Here is a 26729-nt window from a genome sequence, read left to right on the forward strand (position 1 = left end):
TGCTTTTACTGCTACAACCACAGGATTATCAGTAATGCCTGGTATGAAATGCATTCATTGAGTTCTCTGCTCTGGCTTCAAGCCTTGCCTGGGGTCACCTTTCAGCCCTGTTGGCCCATCCTCGTGGCTGTCACTCGACTCCCCCGGCTCAGCACTGCTTCTGTGACATGAGTATCAGTGCTCTGCCCACAAAGAAAAAAGCTGAAATTCTCCCATTCACAGCCTGCCTGAAAACCAGTGTGGTTTAGGGGTTGTCTGAACTCCAGAAAAGTATCCAATTAAGGTATCTCCTGGAAAAAAGTTCTGTTTCACATTCAGTGTCTGCATAACATCTGCCAGGAAGCTGAGGAAATAAGAAGAAAATGGCAGCAGATACTGAAAAAACAATATGAATTTGGAAAATAAGCAGATTAAAAATAAAAATCTGTGTCAACCAGCAACAAGGGAATACTTAATTCACTAGCAATTAATTGCAGTGACTCCATGTGTTTCAGATATTGGGAAATCACTTATTTCTAAGTATAAAGTCCTTTTGTTTCTATGAGATTGATTTGTCTCCGTGATATGTATGTACTCCTGTATTTATAACCACAAGAGCTTAAAATGGGATATTTTAAGAAGACATTACAATAGCTTGGATATAGCTCAATGCAGATGTTTATGAAGCTCTGGCTTTAATTATATGTAGTAGTTCATTAACCATTAGAATCCTTTGAATTTTCCTGTAATTTATTAGAAGTTTTGGATCACATCCAAACTGTAAAAAGAGTTAGCTCTATTGTGATTGTCTCTATTCTTCCAGCACATTCCTACAGAGATGTTCCCTGGTGAAAGATGAAATATCTGTTCTGAGGATTGGCAGGCTGGTGTGTTGCTATCTGCCTTGTCCAGCAAAACTAGAACTGGTTTCAGTGAGGCAGGAGAAGAGAACTTCCTGGTTTTAGACAGCCATGGTAAAATGGGGTAGGTGAATGAATGCTTGTGTGCTCTACTTTTATCACAGAACAGTTACAGACTCATAGACTCACGGAATCATAGAACAGTTTGGGTAGGAAGGGATCTTGAAGACCATCTCACTCCAATCCCCTGCCATGGGCAGGGATGCCTTCCACTATCCCAGGTTGTTCTGTCCAACCTGGCCTTGAACTCTTCCAGGGATGAGGCAGTCACAGCTTTTCTGGGAAACCTGTGCCAGGGCCTCACCACCCTCACAGTAAAGAATTTCTTTCTAAGAGGAGACTTTTCTATTTTAAAGCCACTCTGTCTTGTCCTATCACTTCGTGCCCCATGAAATGTCCCTCTCTGGACTTGTTCTAAAGCCCCTTTATGTACTGGAGACTGTATTTTCCTACTTCTGGATGGGGTGGAAGCTCCTATGCCATCTGTGCTTTTGTCAACTGCTCCATTAGCTACTTTGGTTTCAAAAAGGAAGCGCTGTAACTCCATGAGAGTAATAAAGGAGGATGTTTAGATTTACAGTTCCTGTAAAACGGTGATATTCTGTATGAAGCTGTTATATTTCTCTTTCCTCCATATGTGTTAGGATTTAGAACTGACTGTTGGATGGGAACTGATCAACAGTTTTCTGGAGAGGCAATGGTTCAAATGATCCTTAGGAGCTGACATTGCTGGGAGGGATAAAGTTACAGTCAGCATTAAGCACTGAGCTTGGTGAGTAGTGTAGAATAACTGCTGATGGCTGATAGCAGGCAAACCCCACACTTTGGAAAAATAAATTACAAGTGGTGTTTGAAGGGAACATTTCCTTCTTTTTTGAGGGAAAAATGATCTATCATTTTTGTGATGCATTTCTTTTGGTTGTTTATTTTGTCTCCAGAGTGTAAATCCCTGCTTCGATGGCAACGCTGTTTATTTTTTTAATTAAGGAGACATTTAACTCTGGAGTTCTATACACTGATTTACTTTGAGGGTATGAAAGCCCACCATCAAAGATTTTACATCCTTGACACAATCCTTAAGAAAAGAGAAGTGCTAACTCCAAAACATTTTGAGATTGCTTTTGTTATCCCATGTTTTCAAGATGCGAAGCATTTTGAAAAGGTTTGTTTAGCTTAATTCTTTAGATTTCTTTGTTGCTTTTAACATATTTTCAAATGAAATATATGTTTTTTAAGGAAAGCTCAAATTACCACCTGCTCTAACATTGTCTTCCCTGGTATACAAGTGCCATTAAAATCCTCAAACACCTGCCATGGGCTTCATGTTTAAGTATTTCATTCAGCAAAGAGAGTCTGAGTAATTCCCTCCCTGGTAGGACATTTAAGGTTATAAAAGGTTACTTGGAGACTTGTTACTGAAAATTCAACAAGAGTCCTGAAAATAATTCATATTTTGGGTTACTGAACTGTGAATCAACGGGTAATGAAATGCCAACACTTTCAAAAGAACTACCAATGAAATAGTACAAATCTGACACACTTAAAGAGGAAAAAAAAAAAAAAAAGAAAAAGCAATAATGCTCTACAGCCACTTCCTTTTGCACTTTGAAGAACATCATCTCCTCCGTGACCCCTGTGCCTAATCAGTATCTTCTCTCTGACAGTGGTCAGTGCCAGATGTTTCAGACATTGTGCTTTGTTTATTATGAGTCAGTCACCATCAAAGCATTCAATCCCGTCAATATCTTGAGCTTGAGTGAACTCAAGTTATTTTGAGATTGCTGATGGAAGATGAGAGGAAGGAGCTGTTTCAACAAGTGATCTGCACTAATTGCAGGGGCTGAAACCTTCCCTGATCCTGAACTGGCAATATGAAAGGCATGCCGTAGGAGGCTGTTCTGACAGAGTAGTTGAATATTCAGAGGAGAAAGAAGAGTCTTGACTGCACTTTGGTTGTATTTCTCTGTCTCCTTAATAGGGTGGCCTCAGGGAAAAGTCCTAATGCACTGGAGTAACAGTGTGGAAAGTGCATTTCAATATTTTGTGTTGTATTCTGACTCTGCTCGTGGTTTGCTTGCCCTGATGGCCATCCTGCATAGTTGGCTTACTTTTGAGGGAGAGAGCTGAGCTAATTCTAGGATTAGGTGTGCAGCACCCCCAAGGCATGTATTCTACTGGCTGGGAAAGAAAGTCCACCCCAGTAGTTCATTTTGTCCCATAGTGCTTCCTTGAACAAGTGGAATAAAAGCACAAAATTAAATAGTGCTTTTTCCTGATCTGATGCAGCCCTGTCACTCACTCTGATAACTGGGACTGTGTTTCAGCTTTTTCTTATGAGCAAATGCTGCCCTGGGGACTTGGAAATTAATACGCTGATTTGAGTAAATATTTATTTGGCACACACCTCGAGGCACTGCAGCAGCAGAACTGTTAAGTAAGAACTACAGGCTAAAATTTAGAGAAATCAGAGAATCCAGCCCCCACAGCGGCAGCTTGAATGATGAAGGTAAATTACTGTGTATTGGCTTTCTCTAAGAAGAGTAATTGTAGTTGTTTTAGACACCTTGAAATTTGTTGAGACTGGTGGTCTTTCCAGCACTCCTGAGCTAGGTTTTAGTGTTGGCATGGAAGAAGAGCTATTCCCAGTAAAATGTCTGGATATGGGTCATCTAGAAGTAAAAAATTAGGAAAGTGGGATCTAATCACTGTTTTAAAGTACCTAAAGGTATAGACAAAATGGAACCAGTCTTCTCTTTGAAAGGTTTCACTGTGACAGTTGTTAAGCTTTGGCACAGGGTGCTCAGGGAGGTTGTGGAGGCTCCACCCTTGGGGATGCTCACAACTGGAAAAGCTGGTCTAAGTTTGCCCTGCTTTGACCATAAGGCTGGACTAGATGACTTGCAAAGGTAGAAACCTGGGTCATTCTGTGATTATGGGTCACCAAGAGAATTGTCATTATTTGTTAAAAACAACTTTTATATTCCCTTTTAGGAATTCATCCAGGGATTGTTCCTTTTAATTGCTTTGTCTTTTTTATCTATTCTATCTCTTAAGAATATAGTGGCAGCCATGTCCTCTCTGTCTTCCTCCTCAAGCATTGTGGGGTGGCTGCTTGTAGGCTCGTGTTGGTGGCAGTAGTGGGAAGGGGACTTTCAGACCCATGGCAGAGAGAAGATCTGTGGGGTTAAATGGAACCATAGCTGACACTGATGTGGGACATGCTGTGGTGTTCCCTGTATGGATGTCTCTGTATCAGCAACAGGGAGGCTTCCCTGAGTGAGGCAAAGTCAGGATTGTTTGGGAGTTCCCATGGCAACCTGACTGTAATCAGCCCTTTTGACTCAGTGTAATTTTAATGAGACTTTGTCCCCCCTGCTTTATTCTTGTCAACAACTTCATTACAGTGGATAACATAATCCTCTAAGAAAAAAAGAGAGATTTGGTTCTGTGCGTTGTTTTCCTTCTAAAAAGATTGTGACTGTGCAAAATGAGAGAGAAAGCAAAACTCTGAGGAAGTGTCAAAGACCTAAAACAGAAGGTGCAGCCAGAAGAATTAAAATGGTATAATGTGAAAGGAGATCAAAGATATGACTGGTGTGCCAGGATGGAATAGGACCTCATACGACCAGTTGTACCCCAACTTTCCCCTTAGTGACACTGCATTTGGGCCTTTTTGCCCATGACCATTAGTTTATAGGAGAAGTGAGTTTGGAAGGGACTTCTGTTCTCTAATCTAACCTACTGCTCTAGAATGTCAGACCAGGTGGCTCAGGCCTTTATCCAGTAATGTCTTGAAAACTTCCAATAATTTAGGCTGCACAGATTCACTGGGCAAGCTGCTCCACTGCTTGACTGCTCTCTGAAGGAGTTGCTCCATATATCTGGTCTAAAACTCTCTTGTTTCTTATTGTGCCTGTTACTTCCCATTCTCCTACTGTGAAGAGCCTGGCTCCATCTCTTTCATAACCTCATAGTAGATACTGGCAGGCTGCTGTTATTTTCCCCCAAAGATGTCTCTTCCAGGCTGGAGAAGCCACTTCTTACAGGGAAAGTGCTCCAGCTTCCAGCCTTTTTGGCTGGCTTTCTGTACTCACTAGAGTTTATTGAAATCTGTCTTGTATTGGGGGCCAAAAATTGCATGTGGCATCTAGATTGAGTCTAAATGATGAGTCTGGCTCAGCTGCATTTCCTGTAAACTTGACAGATATGCTGATGTAAATAAGTGGTATGATTCAACTAGGAGTTTAGAGCATCCAAATGTTGCTTCCACTAAAGACATGAAACATGGCTGAAGGTCAAATCACCAAGTGTCCCTAATCTCCCTGTCATTGTGTCTCTTCTTTGCACCTTTGTGAGATGAGTAATAAAATGTACATCCCTAGTTGTCTGTTATTTTGTGTTTGTTGGCTGCACTGCTGTAAATCATGTAAATATTAACTACTTTTCACTAATGATGGTTTTTGTCATGGTTTTTGCAGGTTACATATCACAGGTACTAAAAAATTACAGTGACCATGCCTGTGATGGAGAATATGTGTCCCTGAGATGTCCCCACAGAACCACCATCAGCATCCAGTCTTCTTTTTATGGCCGAATCGTACCAAGTCATCAGCTGTGTCCTTCTCGCTATCCCCACTCCTATGCAACTTTAATTAAAGAAGATGTTGCCTGTTCAGTTGGCACTTCTCTTCAGGTATTGTTAAAATGCATTTCTTAATTTTGAACTTCACCTTTCCTTGGCCATGCAGCAGCTCTCAGTGTTGGTGCTGCGCAGACCTGTCTTAAGCAGGGAGCTCTGACATCTCACACAGCCTTGTGGATAATTCATCCTTGTAGTTTAGTGATGGTGAATTTCTTAGTTTTCTTGCAACTATAGTCAGTAACAGTTCAGGAATGGGGTTGAAGGAGAATTACACTTCAGGGCTGCGTTATGTTAGACTAGGTTTGAAGAGCATTATTTTTATAGTTTTCCTTCCCAGTTATTAGCTTTTTCAACACATTCAGAAATTGCTGTAGCATTCCTTTTGCTTTAGATCCTTTTTCAAGAGGCTTTTACTTTAGTAACTTGAAACCCAGAGAGAATCCTTGGCTTTACTTCTTGTAGCTCATTTGGCTCTTAGGTCACTGTAAGTGGTCATACATCACTTAAACTCGTAATATCCCACAGTAGTTAATCAGGTCTGACCATTTGTGTAGGGAAAGTTGTCTCTGTGTATCGTCCCAAGAGCATGTGTGACGTCAAGAAATCAAAGGATTATTTGGAAGGTGCCAGTGTTACTCAACTGCCAGTAGGAACAACTAAAATTAGAAACATGAGTTGGCTGATGTTGTTGAGATGAATAGGGTCTGCTCCTGGGCGTTGAAGCAAGCACAATTTTTTCCAAGTGCTGGATTTGGGACTGTGAAAACTTTTGGGCAAAGCTCTCAGTCATCCAGTGTGTTTATGGCTTAGAATCAATAATAACTCATAATAAAAATTTATAGCAGACTAGATTAATGAACCTACAGGGTTAGTGAGTAATTTCTTTTATAATTTGGCTAAAGGCCAGAGTTTTCCACATCACTTCTCGCTCTTGCATCCAGGGTTTTTAAGAGACATTTACAACATTTTTAAAAAAGTTGATGCGAGCGCTTTGGCTTCTAAGTGCCAGTGGTAAGTTCTCAAGAATTTGCACAGAGTTGGTGTTTGGCTGTAGTGTAACCCTTAAGCTGACGGATTTGAAGTTGCTCTCATGACACTTGCACTGCACAGCAAAGGACTGAGCTGTAGTATGGGAGGATGTGGTCCTTATCAGTGGAAAATTTTCCCAGATACGTTAACAAAAGTCCATAATGAAACAGATAAGAGGCAGTTGTGTTCTTTAGGGTGAGGGACCACGGAGAGAAAGCTTTGGCAGAGGCTAGCCTTCCCTTCTTTTGATTTACTGAAAAATTTACTTCCAACATTTCATTTACCAAGGTGATTGATAGCTATGAGCCTTGCCTCAACCCTTGTGGATGAGTGGCCCACTTAAGGCATCTGGAAGAACTTGAGAAGAGGGAAGATATTACTCTAGGCTTTCCATTTCATGGTTTTATGTGTAGGAGAGATTGAAAAGAAATCCTTACCTGCCTCTCTGGCTTTTTATGTACTCAGACCTGTTCCCCATTAGCTTTGCCTTCAATACTTAGGTGGCTTGGAACTCCCAATCCCTGTTTATCAGAGCAAGAATTGTGTTCCCAGTAGGTAATCCTGAAGGAGATCTCTTGTGCAGTACATTTGTTACACGACTGAGACCAAAACACTATTATCAACCCATTTTTGGGGATGCAGCTGTGCTGGGGAAGTAGCTGGCATTCTCTCTTCTACCACAAATTTCTTGGGACACCTTTGCTAAGTTCCTGAGTCTTTCTGGAGGAGACTCACAGCCTCTTTGGTGACCCCAGATGTGGCTTTGATCCCTCCATGTGTTGTGGTTGTGCAGCATAGGATGAGTCTGAATGCCAGAGATGAATCTCATCTTCTCTCTCAGTTTTGGAGGGGGTGAGGCCCCTCTGAGGGGTAAGCCAGGAACTGCACAAGCTGAATGGCAAGCTGCCTGCAGCTCGCTGGTAGGAAATGCATGTATGGAGGAAAACTGAAAAGCTGTAGACAAGGAAATTGCGTGTATTTTTGTGGTTTTGCAGCTCAGATATATGGCTGCTACAGGCAGGACCAACTGTGTGTGTATTCTGGTTGTCAGGAATTGAAAAAGTCAGCCAAACCAAACCCTTCAAAACTAAGTATATAAAATCACTGTGTCTAATCAAACCCATGACTGTATAAATTTGCTGCTTCTCTGGAGAGTGGCCTGGAGGGAGTGTGGAGGGCATTTATTAAATCTATTCCCTGAAAACACTAGCTGTGAGTGTAAACTTCCATTTAGAACCTCTCTCCACTGTAAATGTCCAGTTCAGACATTGTTTCTATGTTAAAAAGGGAAAAGAAAGAGTTGATTACACTGAGACAACCACTACTAATTCAGCTTTATGTGACTGGCTGACAGGATTCCTTGCTTTAGTCACTTGTTTTTGTTTGAAATGAAATACAGACCACCTGGGAGAGTATGTATGAGATATTAAGGCAGTGACCCAGAGACCCCAGACTAGACATTTCTATTATTCTAACACTGTAATGTCACATTCAGTGGGAGCTTTCCAAATGCACAAAGAATTTGGACGTTTGTAGAATCATCACAGATTCTTAGAATGGTTTGGGTTGGAAGGGACTTTAAAGATCATCTTGTTCCAACCCCCTGCCACGGGCAGGGACACCTTTCACTAGATCAGGTCGCCCAAAGCCCCATCCAGTCTGGCCTTGAACACTTCCAGGGATGGGACAGCCAGAACTGGGAAGTCTGCTTCAGTGCCTCACCACACTCTGAGTAAAGAATTTCTTCCTAATATCCAATCTAAACTTACCCTTCTTCACCTCAGGGCCTTTCTCCCTTGTTGTATGACTGCACACTCTTCTTGTAAGCCTCTTGTAAGCCCCCTTTATGTACTGGAGGATGAATTCCGGATCAGAATTTCTGATGCCACTTGTTTTCAGCAGTGAACCACTCCAGGCCTGCATAGAAGAATGTCTAATGGTTGGCTAAAATGACTGCTTATTACCAGAAAACTATATTACACTTTACAGTTGATTACCTGCAATTTTCTCATTTTGATAAATTGGCAGAAAATAAAACCACAGCTTATTTGTAAGGAAAACAGAAAACCCTGAAGAGCCACTTAATTTGTTGTGCTTCTGCCCCCTATAATTTATCAAAGACATTGAGGGCTAACTTCTCTCTTCATATGCACAGGTACTGAAATCAGCAGGTGCTGATGCTCTTTCAAGGGCAATATTTTACCATGTCACACATTTCCCCAAGAGGAGCTGTGCTTAGAAGGTGCTCTGAAGCTGAATCCTGACTCTCCTTAAAAAGATTAGCTGATCTGGGGAGAGCCTGTGGGCATGGCCTGTGCCCCAGGTCTCTTTCAACACTCTCCAGGACAACCAGTCCTTGGTGACAGGAATCACTAGTGCTGCTGATGTGGTATTTCCTTTTGTCCTTTGGGTGAGAGACAGGACACCTCTGCTGCCACCATCTCCCCTCCAGCAGCCCTACAAAAAGGAGCAGATTCCTTGCATGCTGACCACAGGATTCCCTGAACCCTTCCTCCCCTTTTTTTATTTTCACCCACCAGGAAGGTTTCTGTGAAACAAAAAAATCAGAAACAAAAGGAACCTGACCTCTTCTCTGATGGAAAGATAAGATAAACTTTCAGAAATGGTTCTCAAAGCACAGGACAGCTGTTGATGACAAAAAGTGAGGGCTGGTGTTGCTGTTTCCAAAACAGATTTTGTTTTCCCCAGTTATTCTGGATTAAAAGTAAAATTCCAAGTAGAAGGAAGCATTCCCAACTGCTCCAGCTTTCTTGGCAGGCCAAGGACAATGGCTCTTGACATGTCCAGTCACCAGATATTGCATAGTCCCACTGAGCCCTAAGTGGCCTCAGCAGGAATGACAAAGGGCCCTTTCTCATGGCTCTGAACATCTATAAGATGATGTTGGTCAGGGGGAAAGAAGGAAGAAATCAGTAGAAAGGAAGAATATATAATGGTCACCACTGGGAGGAGAGCTCATTATTATATTGCATATTAGAACTTCGCAGTTTCTAGGCAGTTCGAACAAGGAAGGTTTCAGTCTCAAAAATGTCAGTAAACTGAAGAGCAGTGTGGGCAACTCTTTTTCAGACCATATTAATTATTCTGCAGAGGATGGTGAGCAGTGAGCTCAGGGTCCAGAAGAGGTTACTGCACTGTCAAAGTTGCTGTCAAAAATCACAGGACTCGTGCTGTTTCATTCATGAATCTTGCCTAAGCTGAAATAAACTCTGTCAAGTGGCTCCCCCAGCTAATTATTTGCAAGTAGAACTGTTGGATGCAGAGGTCACAGGCAATCTCTAAATTGCTGTGTCTTTGAAATCTTTGGCTTGACCGAAATAGCTCATCAGAGCAGAGTGATTATGTCCTGCAGGAGAAGAGGCACTGGAGGCAGAGGTGGCCCGTGCAGTCTGTCTCCCTGATGAGGCAGGACTGCTCCCCAGGGTGTAAGCCTCCTAATGCTTTGTTTACTCTAATTTAAACTTTTCAAGTCACGGGGCTTCCATCATTGCCACTAAGACCCTGCTTGAAAGTGTAATGGTCTGTTCCCAGGGTTTTTTCCACTTTGTGTTTTAAGCTTTCCCTTTCTTTAATCCCATGACTTTTGGTTATGCATCCTTTCATATTGCTTCAGCTTAGACCTCCTCTTCCTTTGAAGCTGACCCTGCATACAGATTAAGTTTCCTACTGTTAGAAATTGTAGGTAATGTTAATTAGGTGATATTTGTAATGCAGCTTTTATCAGGTCCTTCTATTTGATGAACATGTTGCTGCTCTTTGTCAGCTGCTGTTTCTGGGCTCTTTCAAGGCCCTGGCAGAAGAGCACTGGTGAATACTGCTGGTGTTTTTATGACCCAGCCCACTTCTCTCTCCTCTACTGTCCTGCTGGCATTTACTACTGCCATAGCAGAGCTGGTGACAGGGAATGCATGCCCAGTTTTTAGTTCTTTATTTCATAGTCTGATATGTTTATGTGAATCACCAAATATGTGAGCATAATTCCCTCCTGCTGATTCTGCTGTGAGCACTGCAAGGTCCATGGGAGAGTGATAAGAGATAGTAGAGCACTAAAACCTGCTATAGATCAGGATTCAGGGCATTTGATCTCTTCTTCAAGTGATGCACAGATGGAATGCAGTAATTTGGGCAAAGCTGAACTAGTTTTAAGTGGAGCAGGCTGGAAATGTGGCTTGATGAAGCCATGGGCAGGTCACCTGTGCCTCATCAGCATGGATTTCACTTCCTCATGTAGTTTGTGCTTCCCTGTTGCTGATTCTTGTAAAATATTCTTATTCCATGGACTTCAGGATTTTCATGAACGAATAGACATGAATATTCAGTGTTCAGAAAAAGGACCTGTAAATAGGTTTTCAACTTGAAAGCACTAAGTTTATAGCATGTTTTAAAGTATTAGCAGCGTTCAAGGGTACATGAAAGAGTATCAACATTCAAATGAAATGTGACATGAAGTCATTATGAACACACTGTGCTGTAGGGAGAGTTCCTGCTGCCTTGTTTGTTGTACTTACTTCTTCCCATTGCAGAAACTCTGAAGATGCACCAATATAAGTGTTGGTCTAACTCCACCATAATGGCCATGCCTGGACTGAATTTGACCTAAAAATGCTTAAAATTACTGTCATCTTCTTGCATAAAGTTCTTAGTACAAATCTCTGTCCATCTTCATTTGACTGCACATGGCTCTGATACATTCATGTAGCTTGCTGTGTGAGTTACTCTCCCCAGCAGCACACAATTTGGGCAATTATTTAGTAGGGCTCCTCTGTGTAATTTCATGCATGACTGACATGCCCTGCAGTCATCCTTATGGTCCTTTGAAGATGGAAGCTGTACAGGGAGCAGCCCTGTGGCAAAGGCCTCGTTCCCTTTGAGTTTCACCATTGGTTTCTATGGGTCCAAAGTTTTATCCTAAGCGTGTTGAATCTATGAACTGCTCCGAGGGACCAAGAACTGAGATAAGTTTAATTGCCTTGGGTGTTAAGCTCAGTTGTGGTTTATTTTAAGCATGCAGGGGAAGCACTTCTTGAAGAGTGATTTGAAGAGACAGGCTAAAAACGAGCACACCCTTGGGAATAGCTGGGGATGGCCTCCTTGCAGCGCTCACATCCAGCTCCTCATTTAAAAGGCTGTTATCTAATGAGCTCAAGCAATTACTTAGCTAATGAGCACAACAAAATGAGCACAAGAAATGTGTTTCATCTGCAGTGGCCACTAGAAAGATATGATTTTGAGCTTGAGTCTGTCCTTGCTTTAAGACCCAGGTCACCGCAGGGAGATTAATCCAGGGCATAAATCACAGGGGTTAGATTAGTGTTTGTTTTACTGGAATTCACTTTTCTTCCTCTCTTATCTCCTCCAAATCTTGCAGCTTCTTAGCTCAGTCATGAACCAGGGAATGGAATGGGTTTAAACAGCCTCAACTTCACTCCTGAGCACTGGCTGTCAGCCCTCAGGCCTGATTTACCACTGTAACGCAATTATAAAATGGCACAGTGCAATTAATGTGTCTTCCCTCCCCTTTCATGCCAGACAGGAACTCCTGAATTCCTCCTCCACCTTCCTCTGCTGGAGTGATTTTTGTAATATAATCTAAACTGAGGTGACTTTATTTGGCTTTAGTCAGGGATCTACCAGACTTGGAGACATAAGGAGCTGATTCTACATCCCAGTTAGGGACAGTTCTGTGGGCCTATTGCTATTCCTGTGCCAGTCCAGATTGTTTGTGGGCCTCTTTCTGGTTGGTTTTGTGGTTGTGTTTTCCCACCTTACAGCTGACAGTGACAACCAGAACAACAAGGAAAACATGGAATGAATTGCCTACATTTTTCCATCCATTGAGCAAAAATTGTGTGAGCTCAAGACATTCATTCCCTCACTACCAAGTGAACTCCCAGCTTTCCTGGTGTCAGTCTAGCTGATCATCTGCAAATACTTCAGAAAAAAAAAAAAATCTGACATCTGCCAGAACTCTGATACTGCCTAGATGTATGATTTTTGAGAGTAAGGCCAGAAAGCCAAGGTCTTGTCTTCTGGTAAACACCAGAACCCCTGGACCTGCAGGGGACTGTACCTTTGGGGAATCATCTGCTCACACATGTGAGCACAGTGTTTAAGAAGATGCTGGTTCATAGCACATACTGATGAAAGGAACTGGGAAAGAAAATTTCTGTGCATTCAAGGATAAGTAAAAATTATATGTGCAAGTTTTAAAGTTAACATTAAGACTGGTGTAACAACATTTTTTATTTTTAATCAAGAAGATGCACCATCAACTACAGCTAATTTTCTTTACCTTTTTTCCTTAGGTATTTTCACTGAGGACTGATCATGTTTTTTTAAATTTTACTCTTTATGGATATATTTCATTCTGCATAAGACATTGCTCAAACAGTGTACAAGAAATCAGAAATCTTAATGATTTTTTATATTTCCAGGAAAAATGTTGCCTTTTGGGGGAGGTAAAATAGTGTTATATGAATGAAAAGGAAATACTGATTTCTTTCCCCCCATGAAACTTCTCAGTCATGACTATTGTCAAATTAAATTGGAACTGTAGCTGAACACTATAACAAATTAGTAAATGGCATATGGAGCCCCAAGAACACTTCACTTTTTTCTGTGGTCTCACAATGGCAGGGATAACTTTGGCTCCTTAATTTAGTTACAAATTTCTCCCTAAGGCTTTGTTTTTGCTGCCCTGTTCCACTCTTTGCATACCACAGGAAGTACACTCAGGAGGTTCCACTTATGTGGAATACAAGGAATAAGCAAGAGCCGCCAAAAGTTAGGGCAGAGCCAAGGCAAAGTGGCACTACCTGAAGGCTGCCCCTGTCTGTGGTTCTCTGAGGTCAGTGAATTGTTGTCCTCACTCCTAATACTGAGCCTAAGGACAGATGAACAAGTGCTGCTGAGGTATCTCAGCTGAAGTTTTCAAAGTTGCTCTCTTGCTGGCCTAACTCAGTCTCTGCTGCCACTCAGGGAGGTTTTCCAATTGGTTTAAATGGCACCCATGACACAATGCTGAAGGCTCTTGAAATGCCCACCCATCTGCTGTGAACAGGTTTGTAGATCAAAAACCCAAGTCTACTGCCTTGGGTAGAAAGGAAGGGAGAAAGCTTCCCTAGAGGGAAAGGAAACATTTTGGGTCCCACTTCTTTTCCTTTGCTTAATACTCTTAGTTCTAGTTGTGTGTAAGCATGGCTGTCCTGTACCAGAAAATCCTTTCAGGCGCACAATGATTTGGAGAGAATTTCTCTCCATATGTGTAGCCCTCCAGAGTTGTTTCAGTTGTTCTTTGCTTTTTGAGATGAAAAGAGATATATCTGAACTGGATCCTCACTTAAATTCCTTTGCAACCCACTGGATTTTGCATTAAATTAAATTTCACATGCTGAGTGAGCAGCCAACCCTTTGAGCCTAGCTAGAGGAAAGAATATGATGTTTCTCTGCATTTTAACGTGATGGTCAAGCTGGGGCTAATGCTCCCAGGCACCTCCTTCAGTGTTCACCTCTCAGCCTTTCCAGCCTAAATCCTGTATTTTTAAACGAGATGCCTGCATTTTATTACCTTTGTAAGTGGAAAACAACAGCATATGTTTTCCGCCTGCTAGAAAAGGCCTGGATTGTTTTGGTTTGAACTTTAAAATAAAGGTCAGACTTGAGGCAGGCATGAATTCTTGCATGTGTCAGCCCAAAAGGTGAAAGCTTTAGGAAGTTATGAGCAGCCGCAAGTGAGGCAGCTTCAAAATGCACTTGAAACTGGAACAGCTGTTGTTCAGAGCATGACATTCAGTGTTATAATGCTAAATATTCTATATTTTACATTCAGGGAGAACTCAAAAATAGAAAGTAGTCACTGAAGCAGAGAGAAAATTTGTTTGGGTGGCACATTGTAGAGCAGGAACAGCCTTTATGTTAATGGCACAGGGAGAAGATTGTGGGAAAGCCCAAATATCGAGGTGGGTGTAAGAAAAGTGAACAGAGAGAAGACAAAAGAGACCAGGGGAGTCTAGGGGAATTTCTGAGGAAGGATTTTCCAGTGCCTCCTTGCAAGTGAAAATTAATTGTTTTGGGGCTGGAATTCACAGCTCTGTATCACAGGGACTTAACGAGGCTGGTGGATTACCTCTCTCTGTGGTGTCAAAATGCTCTGACAGGTTCATGTGTGTCAGATAAACATTATGGTAATTTTCACGCTTTAGGGGCTCTACAGAAGTACATAAATACCACCCTAGCCATCCAGCTGAATTTAAAACTTAATTACTGCCCCACTCAATAATATTCTTCCCCCCACCACTGCTTTAGAGGATCACAGGGTTAAAAGAAATCATTAATCTTCCTTAATGAAGCTATTTTCTAGCAGGAGACAGAATGTCTTGCCCCTGTGGATTCTGAGATGGAGTTTTTGTGAGTGTTATGAATGGGGGAGTGGAGACCAAGCACTAGAGGAAAAGCAGAAAAGGGGGTAGGACCCAAAATGCTAGTAGTGAGAGAAGCCCCTGACTCACAGCCCCTTCCTGAGTTTAGCTAAAAGAATGTAATAATCATGGGGGGGAGGAATGAACCCTATTAAAAACTGACTAAGTTGGCTGTATAGCAGTGTTCCCACCATAATAACTAATTATTGGAATACCAGTATTTTATATATATATTTATTCCAGCTTTTGTATAACTTAGAGAAGAGCTGTCTTGAAACTGTGCATCTCCAGAGAAATCTAAACCAGACTGGTGGTGGCAGAGTTCGAGTCTGTACTTATAACTGTCAAGGTGGATCCATGTCCTCAAAGCTGCTTTTCCTGGGATTGTACTGTCTTATATTATGATTAAATGGCAGGCAAATGTTTAAAAATATCTGTGACCATCCCAGTGCAAATCCTTCCTTTTGCACACAAGCAAGGGGTGCAAAAACAGTGTAAGGGGCACTGAGTCCATGGCTGCTGTGGTACCCACTGTGTTGAGCACCATCACCTGCCTCCTGCCAGGGCTGGTTGTGGAGGAAAGGATGGCCTTGTCTTCCTGCAGTTTGTCTCTGTTTGACATTCCCTTTAGTGGGGACACTGAAGTGGTTTTGTTTCTTTGTTTCTTGTGTGCATCCCCGGCTGTAGAAGATGCTGGATGAGTGCCAGGACAGGCGGAGCTGCCAGTTCCTTGTCAACAGCCGGCTGTTTGGGATGGATCCGTGCCCTGGGACCGGCAAGTATCTCCTCGTGTGGTACAAGTGCAGGCCAAGTAAGTATTTCTCTATCAAATCTGTTTGCTCTGTTGAGACCAAAGCATTTTCATACCTAATACTCACCAGAGAGCCCTTTTAGGACTTCTTATTCCCTTCCACCTCTACTTTCAGCGTGAGATAACTCCCAGTGTGGAACGTTTCCCCTTTCCTCCTCACTTGCTGCCTTTCTGAGATGCTCCTGCTCTGTCTTTCCTGTTAGCCAGCAGCCCGAGTTCAGACTGTTACTGCAGGTGCTGGTGCCAGTGCCAGCCTTTGCCAGTGCAAATCTCATGCTGTCAGTGGTGGGTGGGCTCCTCTTATCCCCCCTGCAACTGCCCTCCTGTCCTGGTGGGGTAGAGGGTCTTGTCCCCTCTCTGCCAGCCCCTCCAGGGGCAGAGGGAGATCCTGGCCTGGGCAAAATTTTCCTTCAGAGCTGGGTGCCTCAGGCAGGCCCTGGTCATGGTGGTGTGATGGGAACCACACCTGCCCATGCTGTGCCAGAAGCCAGCTTTTAATTGTCCCAGATGAGGCTGGGAAATGTTAACCTGTGTTTTGCATGATCTCCTTCGCTGTGCTTAAATTCAGTGGGACTGGATACTGGGGTGCAGTCGTGTGTACTCCAGAAGAGTGAGGCCAGTGCAGATTTGGCTCAGGACAACCAACACCCTCTTGGGCAAATTCCTGGCCCCAGCAGGGGAGTTCGTACAGGCTATCTCTATCAGGCCTTTGGAAGCAGATACATTATTTTCGAGATGGATCATGTTTGATGTAGACAAACTGTGCCCACTGATGTCAGCTGGAGAACAGGACCCGTTTCTATTTGGGCACAAGTCTGATGAGGTGCATCTGAGGGAGATGGAGAAAAGGAGGTTCAGGGAGGACCTTATCACTCTCTACAACCACTTAAAAGGAGGTGGTACCAAGGTGGGGGTCAGTCTCTTCTTCCAGGTAACAAATGATGACAAAAGAAAACGGCCTCCCTCCAAACCAGGGGAGGTTTAGGTATGATCTAAAACCTGAAAAAATCTATTTGCTGAAAGGATGGTCAAGCATTGCAACAAGCTGCCTTGTTCCACCCTTTCAAGGGAACTGGTGGAATCACTGTGGTTGGAAGTATTCAAAAATGTGTAGATGTGGTGCTTAGGGGCATGGTTTAGCAATGGACTTGGCAGTGCTGGGTTAATGGTTGGACTCGGTGATCTCAAGATCTTTTAGAACCTTAATGATTCTATGAATTAACTGGACATGGCAATTAGTCTGGACATGGCACTTCAGACCAGCCTCAAGACTTCTAGATGACATAATTAACATGGCCCCATCATCACATCAGCAATATTTTTGGGGAAGAAGCAAAAAAAGGGAAAGTTTTCACAGGAAACAAAACCAGATCTGGCTTCAGAAAAGATTTAAAACAAAAGCAGAAACATTCAGACTCTGCCAACAGCAGCACAGAAGATGACTTTTTGCCCCAGCAGGCAGAGACCTGTGCTAATGAAGTGAGGGGGTCTGGGCAGATCTGTGTGGAATTCAAGCCAGAAGTAGGTAATGAAGCACTTGCATTTGTTGTGGGATTTTCAAGAGAGATTGTAACCTCCCTTGTTGGGTGAGAAATGCATCTCTTCCAGAGGGGTGATTAGCAGGGTGTTCTGACAAGTCCTCCTGAACCTGCAGGGTTTATATCAGAGCTCACTTGAAAAATCTTACTATTGAGGCCTGTGCTGAACTTCTGAAGATACTTCAGGACCCATCTGTGCATTAATATTTATAGCTTGGCATTCTTTGCTAATTACAGATATGATAAAAAATAAGGAGTTTGTCAGTGTGTAGGGTAGATGATTTTCCTGAAAGAGAGCAGGGGAAGCTGCTTGAAAACATTTCCCCAAGACAATTTTCAGGCAGCTCGAATTTTGCAGAGTGAAACAGGGTAACCTGACAGAAATTACTGTTTCTTAGTGATTGGGCAAACTTTTAATCAGAACCCACTAGATTACTAACAATGCTTGGATCATCAGGGAAAGGCTGACTATGACCAGGTATCTCTGGGCAAAGCTAATTCTCACATATTTCAAAATGTTAATTTTGAGTCTCGCAAACAGTATCTAGTGCTGTTGTGAGTTCAATAATCCTTTCCACCTTTCTATAGGGAGAAAGCTATTGAGGAGACTGAGGAATGATGTATGCATAAAACGCAAAATACAGGACCATGAGAATTTTTGGTGGGCTTTTTGGGTTATTGACTATTTGAGTATTGTTTATGACCTGTAAGTGAATATATGCTTAAGAGCTGAACCCCAAGACTGAGGTCCTATGAAGTGTTGAGCTGTTCCAGAAAGTGTGAGTGCACAGTTGTAATCAAAGAATCCTTGTGGAAACTCACGGACTGGCACAGGATTTGATTCATAACTTTTATCAAAAGACAAATACAATTTTTTTGGTTCTGTTTCTGAATTTGTCTTTCTTAACAGCAGACATAACAAATATGTTGATAAGAAGCTATTTAAAGTCTGAATTGTCTTGAATTGATAATGATACCTGTTTCTTTTTGTTGCTCATTGAAGGAACCTATTGTGATCATGTCACTGAAGCAGGTGTTTTGGTTAAGCACCTACCTAGGTAAAATGAGTGTCAATTTTCTTGTATACAGGTGTTAGAGGCACTCTGGGAAGTGGCCTGCAGAGTTTGGACAGGACATCTTCAATATTAAATGAGGATTCCCAAGCTCTTCCATTGTCAGAATCATGCTGAAGCCTCAAAAAGGCCCCATAACAGAGGTAGTTATCCAAAGAGAAAGACTTCCTTGAAAGAAAGCAAAAGTGAAGTTAGTGGCATTTGCTTGTACCTTTGCTGAAGAATAACGAGATGGTGCAGTCATCCCCTCGAGCCACTGTCACTGCAGTTATGTCTCCCTGACATTCCCCTGCATTTGAAATCGAGTGGTTTCGATGCTCGCTTGCTCTGTGGGGTTCATGCACAAGGCAAGGTGCTATTTTGGTTTCTCATGGGCAGAATTTCAAGGAGATGGAGGACAGTAAATCATGCTGAAACTGAAAGACAAAGATTTTTCAGATGGTGGGGCTCTGGGGAGCAGGGCATTGAGGGGATATCTCCTGTACTATCCCTCAGAGACTGCTCTTGCTGCAAGCAGGGAAAACTTGTGCAGAGGTGTCGCAGCTCACCTCCTCTAGAAATAAAAATAAATAGTTCAGAGAAGTGCATGCTTAATTAGAAGCAGTGAGAAATGAATTTACTTGTGTGTTTTTTGGGAAACCTTGTGCTATTCATGATCTCCTCTGATCCAATTGATGGATCTGGGATCTAATGGACACTCATCTTGCAAGTACAGGATTCAGACATGTGCATGGAACTTCTTTTAAGTGTCAGCTGTTTGGAAGTTCTGTGAATTCTCTGTGCCCATAAATAAATAAATAAATAAATAAATACACTGTATGTATGTACTTTTAGTTTTAAAGTTTAGGATGTTTAAGGAGATCAGAAATTATCAATAAAATGCTTTATTCTGTTTCTGGGGCAAGGGAGATTTACTTAAAACTGCCAAGTGACTTCAGCATCAAGGTTCATCAAAGTCTACAGAAGCTTAGATTTTATTTTCAGTTGATGTGGTGGTGTTTGATCAAAGTTTGGACTTGATGATCTTGGTCTCCTCCAACCTCAATGATTCTATGGTTTATTTTATTTTTCTGTACCATGTGTGCCTTAGTTTCTAATGTGCATCACCCTTTGGGGGGATGGTCAAAGACAGAGTACCGGTCTCAGCAGAGCACAGCTTGTGCTTCTTCTCTTGGAGGCACCTCTGCAAATCCTCTGCTGTCCACAGCCTCAGCAGAGCCCCTGTAGCCTCCCTGCAGCTCAAGGTGGGGATGTGCTGCTGCAGCACTGAAGTCTGGAGTGGTTTTCCTGGTGTAGATGTAGTTTGGCATTTAGCACTGGCCAGAGAAGGTTTCCAGTGGGAAGTCTGGGTATGGCCACCTTGTTTTAGAAGCTAAAATGTTGGTGAGAATGGTGGTCCCACACCAGTGGGCCTTGCTGCCAGGGAATGGGCACATCCAATTTATCAGGGCCAATGTATCCTGAGATCCACATGCAAAGTACATTGAAGCCTAGGATCAGACCCCGAACTCACAGCAGACTTAAATCTCCAGGGTACCCCTCAGGATCATTAAAAAATTGCACATAAATCCAATTATTTCCCAGGTAACATGCTGATTTGATTTAGATTCATTAAGTGTAATTACCGGGTGGGCTGCAGGAACAGATAATTAGAGGGAATTGACATACTATTTAATTGGTCTAACATGGATTCCCTCTAACTGAAACCTGGATTCACCAATATTATTCAAACAATTCAGTGTATGTCCATCCCCCTCACTTCAGAGACAGAGAACTGTGTAAGATCCTGTGTTATTGTAAGCTAGGAAATATTTGCTCCGTGTGCCAGACTTTCTGGAGGGGCTGTGTGATCTAATCCTGGCTGGGAACAGGATCTGTGGGGCTGCCCAAGTCATGCTGAAGAAATAAATTCACCTCTCTGCATCCCAGCAATACCACTGTAGCTGATTTTATTTGGTTTGGTCTCTGCTCTGGGCTATTGCACCAGCAGGGATCCATCTGCCCCTGCAGCTCTTTGCCTGTTGTGGCTTTTTGGTAGTTTGGTTTTTTTTTGGCTTTGGTGTTTCGAAAGTGTCAATGCTCCTGAACAAAATGGGGCAAAAATGTTTGCCCTGCTCTGCAGAGGGAATACTTAGGATGAGATGTGTTGTCTGTGTGGCCATTTCCAGGCAGTGCTGTTGAGAAAGGAGATGGCTTGTACCTTATTTATTTGACTTACTCCATGAGATCCCCACATAGTTCCTTTCTTTCATGTCCTCCTTTGCCATTGTCACACTGTCCTGGATGCACTGATTCCTTCTCAGCTCTGAAGAGCCTTAATCTGCAGCTTCCCATAAAATGCTACAGTGATATTTTCCCACTTTTCTCTTGCGCAATTACTACTTTAGCTTATGACTTCAAGGACTCTGGGAGGGATAATCTACATGTAATGTTTTTGGGTTTTTTAAAATTTTATTATTTTAATTTCACTTTAAAATTCTGAGTGAAGCAGCTGGATGTGATAATTGAAGGATGGTGAATATGAAGCCCCCCTGTACTAATCATCCCAGTGATGTAACAAAGTGTAAATCCAAACTTTGCTGCTCTACCTTCCATTCACAAATGTAAACCTGAAGCCTTTGAAGTTTCAGAAGGCCTGGATTGTGACCTGGGCTCCAATTTCAGTTCAAATCCCTTTTTAACAATATAAAAGCTTGTTTGGGAAAGGAACATCAAGGCTCTGAGAAATGCATCTGGAAAGGAAACATTTGCTGGCCAAAAAAAGTGCCAAAAGTTTGTGAGGAGTTAGTAGGAGGAGAGAGGATGAGGGAGGTCACTTTGTTCTCATTTGGAACCTGTAGCTTTGGTTTATTGGAAAACCTTTGGGCTGACAATCGACCAGACACAGGTTTTGAGGAGAACAGGCTTTCATTCTCTTCACCATAGATTTGATAAAATGTAAGATAAAAATTAAAGAAGCCCAGTTAGTTCTCGTGAAAAGTCAATGATTTTGTTTCAAACATGGGAATGACCATTCTGGTGTCCTTACCAAAATCTTACTCAGATAACTTTATTTTTATTAACAGCCCTAGACAGCTTTAACTAGAAAACAAGTGAATTTAAAAATCGATTAGGAATTAATTTCAATTAGATCACCTACTTATAAAAGTGTCGTCTTTAAATTTATGCTCTCTGTCATACAATGACAGTGCTGCCATGCTGTGTCCCAGGAGTGTCTGCCTTTTGGTGAGGATGTGTAATTTTTTTTTGCCAGGATTACTTCAAAACCTGTGCAAACAGCAGAATACCATTAGTGTTGCCAGAGCTATTCCAGCTGTGGTTGAGGAGTCCTGCTCCTTGTTGTGATTTCATGTCTGCTGGTGAAATGGTCAGGTTTGCTCATCAGATTACAGCTGAATTGGCGGAAAAGTATAGAAGGGACATTTTGGAAGGACCACCTAGGCTTGCAGTGAGTGCCTCTTGTTCAACTTTAAATTTTCCTACAACCCATTCCTTCAGTTTTGAATCTTGTGTGGGCTTTGCTGTTGGCTTTGCTTGGCTGGGGATTGCATCTTTTCTGTTAAATTCAGTGAACACAACCTGAAAACCACATCTCATCACACATCCTCAAGGCTTGCCTTCCCTAGACAGAATTTGTAAAATGCTGTGAGCAAGAGCAGAGGGCTATAGAAAGCACAGAGGTTTTGTGGAAGTTTAAGATGAAAGCAAAGAAGGACCTAAATGTATTCCTGGTCACTTTAATGCTGGTGATTGATTTTAGTGCTGGGATAGATTGGTAATTCAGTGGTCATCAACCCTTTCAGAAAAGCATTAATCTCCTTCATCAGACAGGTTTATTGGTGGCATGAGAAGTTCACTGCATTGTTTGCTGCATTGCTTTTTGGTGGGCCAGGCTTCCCCAAGCAGCGTGATGGAGTTGGGGATGCTTAATGGGCACATCCCCCTGGCCCAGCCACCGAGGCAACAGAACGAGCCTTTTGCCTCCTGCATTCATCAGCTCTCTCTTGCTTATCTGTATTATTTCAAAACTGTTAAGGTGGTGCAGGGAGTGGAAATTTATAAGGGCAATAAAACCTCAGGCAGCAACCACTGTGGTGATGAAAAGGTGTGAATAAAGGAACGCTGTAAATAACAGAGGACAGATATATCAGCCCACAATTGGGGGGCCAGAGAAATGCTAATGATTAATATTGTTTTAAGCTGTTGATGCACAGAGATTTTCAGAAGTTGCCAAATAGCCCTATCTCTGTAGCACATTAATCACTCACCTGCCAGGAGGAGGGTTAACAGGAACACGTGATTCCAGTGCCAGCAAATGCAGAGATTGTTATCAGTTTGTTTATAAATATGATTGCAATATTAATGCAATATATTAACTAATATAATAATTAGAAATACTATATAATAGCTAATGTAATTACATTATGCTGTTTTTATTATAATCATAATTTCCTGCCCCTGCAGAGAGAAGGAAACTGCCGCTGGACCTTGGAGAGATAAAAAAAAAAAAAATCCCTTTTTCTTTCAAACATAAGCAGTCAACCCTGACTGACATAATAAGGAGTCAGTGAAAACCATGGTGTTTCCTACTATGTAGATATAAGGATTCCCTCCGCTGGATCAGATCTCCAGTATCCAGATGTGAACCACTAAAAAAGAGAAATTCTGAAATCTGCCTAAATTGTGTAAATGCTACAGCTGTGACTTTTACAGATCTCTTTGTCCATTGTAATTTAAGTTTTCTGTGGGGTTGGGGAAAAAATCTCCAACAAGCCAGGGATGACAATACCATTTTTTAAGCCCTGTATTTTAAGTGAAGTACAAGGAAGGGTTAGACCATGGTCTTTCAGTGCTGGGATAGGTGAATCAAAAGCAGTGCCAGGAGAAGCTCCCCATGTTCCTCAGGAGATCCAGCCCATCCTTGGGCACTGTGGTGCCATAATGTGTGGACAATGGAGCCTGGTCCTCCAGGTGTCAGAAATGGCTTTGGCTGCTGGCAGAAGGAAAGTGATCTGGAAGTCTTCTCAGAAGATTGAGGAGTGTCCTTGGAGGGATTAAGTGGAACACAAGGAAACCAAGTTGAGAAAAATGGAGCCCATAAATCTAAATCCCCACGCAGTGCTGCTTTGGTAGAGGTTTGGAAACTCTCAATGACAGATTTCAAGATTTTTCTGGTGTACTGGTGAAGAACTGAGATGAAAAGTGTGTCCCAGAAACCTTATTCTTAAAAGCAAACTGAGGTGCTGCAAAGGTTAACTTCTGTGGAAGTTTGGATCTGTTGTATTGACTCCACAGATTAAACTGTGAGTGTAGACCCTTCTCTCACAGAGCAGAGAAGTAAATTTATACAGCACTTCTGCAGGATGTCCTATATATGGAATTATTCAAGACTGAAAATACAGACCAATTGTTCTCCTCAAATAAACGTCTTTTAGGGAGGAAAAAAAAAAAAAAAAAAAAAAAAAAAAAAAAAAAAAATGGAAAAGAGAAGGAAAAAAACCCCAGGGAACAGTAAATCTTCTCTGGGGTATTGTCATGGTAATAAACTCTTTCCATTACTGTGCATTTCCTCATTATTTTTTCAATATCTGTCCTACACTTGGTTTTAAAATTAACTTCACATTTTTAAAACAGGTATCTCCTGATATTTTCAGTGTTTTATCATACTAATGGTGTATCAGGCTCTTCTCACCTACACACTGATTTTTCTGACAACTTCAAAGGCACTGGAGGTTGTCACCTATTCATGTCGCTGCAAACTGGGACTTCTAAAGCATCCATGATGAATTTTGGAAATTTGGTTACCGTATTTCTCCCAGCTACTTTTTTTTTTCTTTTCTTTTTTTTTCTTAGATAAAGCCATTGAGGGAATACTGTGTATTTAATTATTTAGGACAGTAGTGAACTAGCTTTTAATCTAGTAGACCTCATTTTCCCACACTGTATGCTCTAGGAAACCCAGTGGGTTATCTGTAAAATATCAATCAGGTATCCTTTTAATGTTCCTGTGTCAGAATTATTATCACCATTATTTTAACATCTGGAGAAGACTGCTTCAATGATCTAAGTTCTCCCTTTCAGCTATTTTAATAATAACTTTAACAGCATTTCTCCAGATTTATACAATCACTGGAAGAGCAGAACAAAACTGCTGTGAGCAGTGGTGCTAATGAAGTCTTTTTCCTTATATGTCTTTAAGCTACTTTTCCTTAGTGCATCTCTCCCACCTTTTCATTGGAGTACAAAGGCTGTGCTTCCCACGTTGCCTCCAATGGTGTAGCTAGTCCAGATTTAAGTCCATAATAGGGGGCTAAGTTTACAGTTTACAATTTTCTAACTGTTGGCTGGTTTACAGGTTGCAAGTCCATGCTGGTTGACTGGTGGGACAGTGCAATGATTACAACCAGCTTTGGCACTGGTTTGGTTCTCTTCTGATATTGGCTACCAGTTCTTAAAAAATGTACAGGGACTTTACTACATTTGTCATCTCGATGTTTCTGTCCAATTTCACTGAACTTTAGCCAGCAGGTCTTTGGAAGCAAGACTAACAAATGGTGAGGCAGAGGCTTAGGCAGCAGAGCACCAGTAAGTCATAGCTGCTTCAGAAAATCAGTCCAATTTCATTCATGGAAGAAATACTAAGAGAATTCAATTTATCCTGGGCTCCCAGGTGTTATTTTTAACTCCGATCTCATAGTCTAGTGAACATATTTTGATTTTTTTTTTCCTTTTTTGTACTCCTTAGATAACCAAATACCTCTCTTTGTCCATCAGGAAAGTGCAACTAGATGCATCTGAACTCTGCTTTGGAAATGAAATGTAGCAGTTAATTTGCAGCACTGCCAGCCTTTTCACAGCAGAATATAAAAGGACAACTTCTTCAGACTAATGAAAGTGACAGTGGGGAGAGGTGCCTTTTAAACACTGCAAATTGGATGGGTGCATCAGGAGTGTAATTTTAAAGGAATCTGACAAGGTCGTTTGCAAAGAACAATCTTCTTACTTGTCGAAAGGGTTTCAGACCTCCAAAACTTGGCACTCTTGAGTTTTGAGGGTACTTTTGAAGTTGGCAGGCTGCCTATTTAATAAAATTTTGGACTGTCATCCTAATTGTATCTTTCAGAGTTTCAGATTATCTCCTGTGGAAGTAAGTGGTGCACGCCAGGCTGCCAAGGGTGGCAAACTTCAGTTCTTAAAAATTAAATAAGACCATCTTCACAAAAATTTTCTTGAGGGAAAATTGAACTGAATGTTAAAAGTTATTTGCATGCAAATGTATGAATTTGTGACACTCTAACTTTTTTCAATGCTCCAAATCAAAGGTAAAATCCTTTTCAGATTCCTTTGAAATGGAGTCACCAGGTAGCCCACAGTAAAATGCTTGTGGGGGAGTGATAGCAAGGGCTGTACTTGAGGACTCTGGAGAACTTTGCTGTCCTGGAAAGGTTTTTCTCCACCCAACCCTGCCTAAGGGAATTCTGACTGGATTGATATGGATTTATTCAAATCCTGATATGAACAGAAAGTTATCATTAGTAGCAGGTTCACATGCATTAAGAGGAAGCTCTGGAACTCAGGATATGAAGTGCATGTCATAAGTAAAATTTGAAGAAAACAGAAAAGAAAGGAGCCATAGCAATGTGAACTGGTCTAAATAGTAGGCTTTTGTCATTGGGAGAAACTTTTGATCTTTGTTGACTTGTCCCCTGATAGGATGAGGTGGAATGGCTTTAAACCACATAACGAATCTAAATCTACCCTTTAAAGGAGGGTAGATTCAGTCTGGATATCAGGAAGAAATCCTTCACACTGAGTGTGTCGAGACACCGGCACAGGCTGCTCAGAGAAGCTGTGGCTGCCCCATTCCTGGAAGTGTTCAAGGCCAGGTTGGATGGGACTGTGAGCAACTTGGGATAGTGGAAGGTGTCCCTGCCCATGGCAGGGGGTTGGGGTGGGATGATCTTTAAGGTCCTTTCTAAGCCAAACCATTTTAGGAATCTATGAATCTGTGATTTACATTCAGGGTCTTGAAGGCCAGAACCTGCTTATATCTTTCAAAGTGCAAAAGAGGATAAAAAACTGAAATAATAAACGCTCGCTTCAAATGAAAAATAAGTGAACATATAACATAGGAATAGAAGCATGGGGAAAAGCTTTGCAGCGGTGCATCAACTGGAAAATACTTTTTAGTACAATTGTCTTCTTCTCTGCAGGGTGTAGTAGCAATAAATGCTGTCCAAGGCACCTTTGCTCTCACTTCTTTGAGATGCACTGCCTTATTTTAATTTTGGGATGGTCT

At 41.9% G+C, this 26729-nt stretch overlaps 1 protein-coding gene across 1 annotated transcript in view; it reads left to right on the top strand.

The window, feature by feature from the left end:
- The window catches only part of EVA1A (eva-1 homolog A, regulator of programmed cell death), a 204516-nt gene that overhangs the window by 51605 nt on the left and 126182 nt on the right, over positions 1-26729 (top strand). Inside the window, exons 2-3 of the mRNA XM_066180019.1 lie at positions 5378-5592; positions 15696-15819. Coding sequence (XP_066036116.1) covers positions 5378-5592; positions 15696-15819 — 339 coding nt within the window. The remainder of the gene's footprint in view (positions 1-5377; positions 5593-15695; positions 15820-26729) is intronic.

The sequence above is a fragment of the Chamaea fasciata genome, unplaced genomic scaffold (assembly GCF_029207755.1).
Source record: "Chamaea fasciata isolate MVZ Bird 193981 ecotype frontalis unplaced genomic scaffold, bChaFas1.0.hap1 SCAF_3, whole genome shotgun sequence".
NCBI lineage: Eukaryota > Metazoa > Chordata > Aves > Passeriformes > Sylviidae > Chamaea > Chamaea fasciata.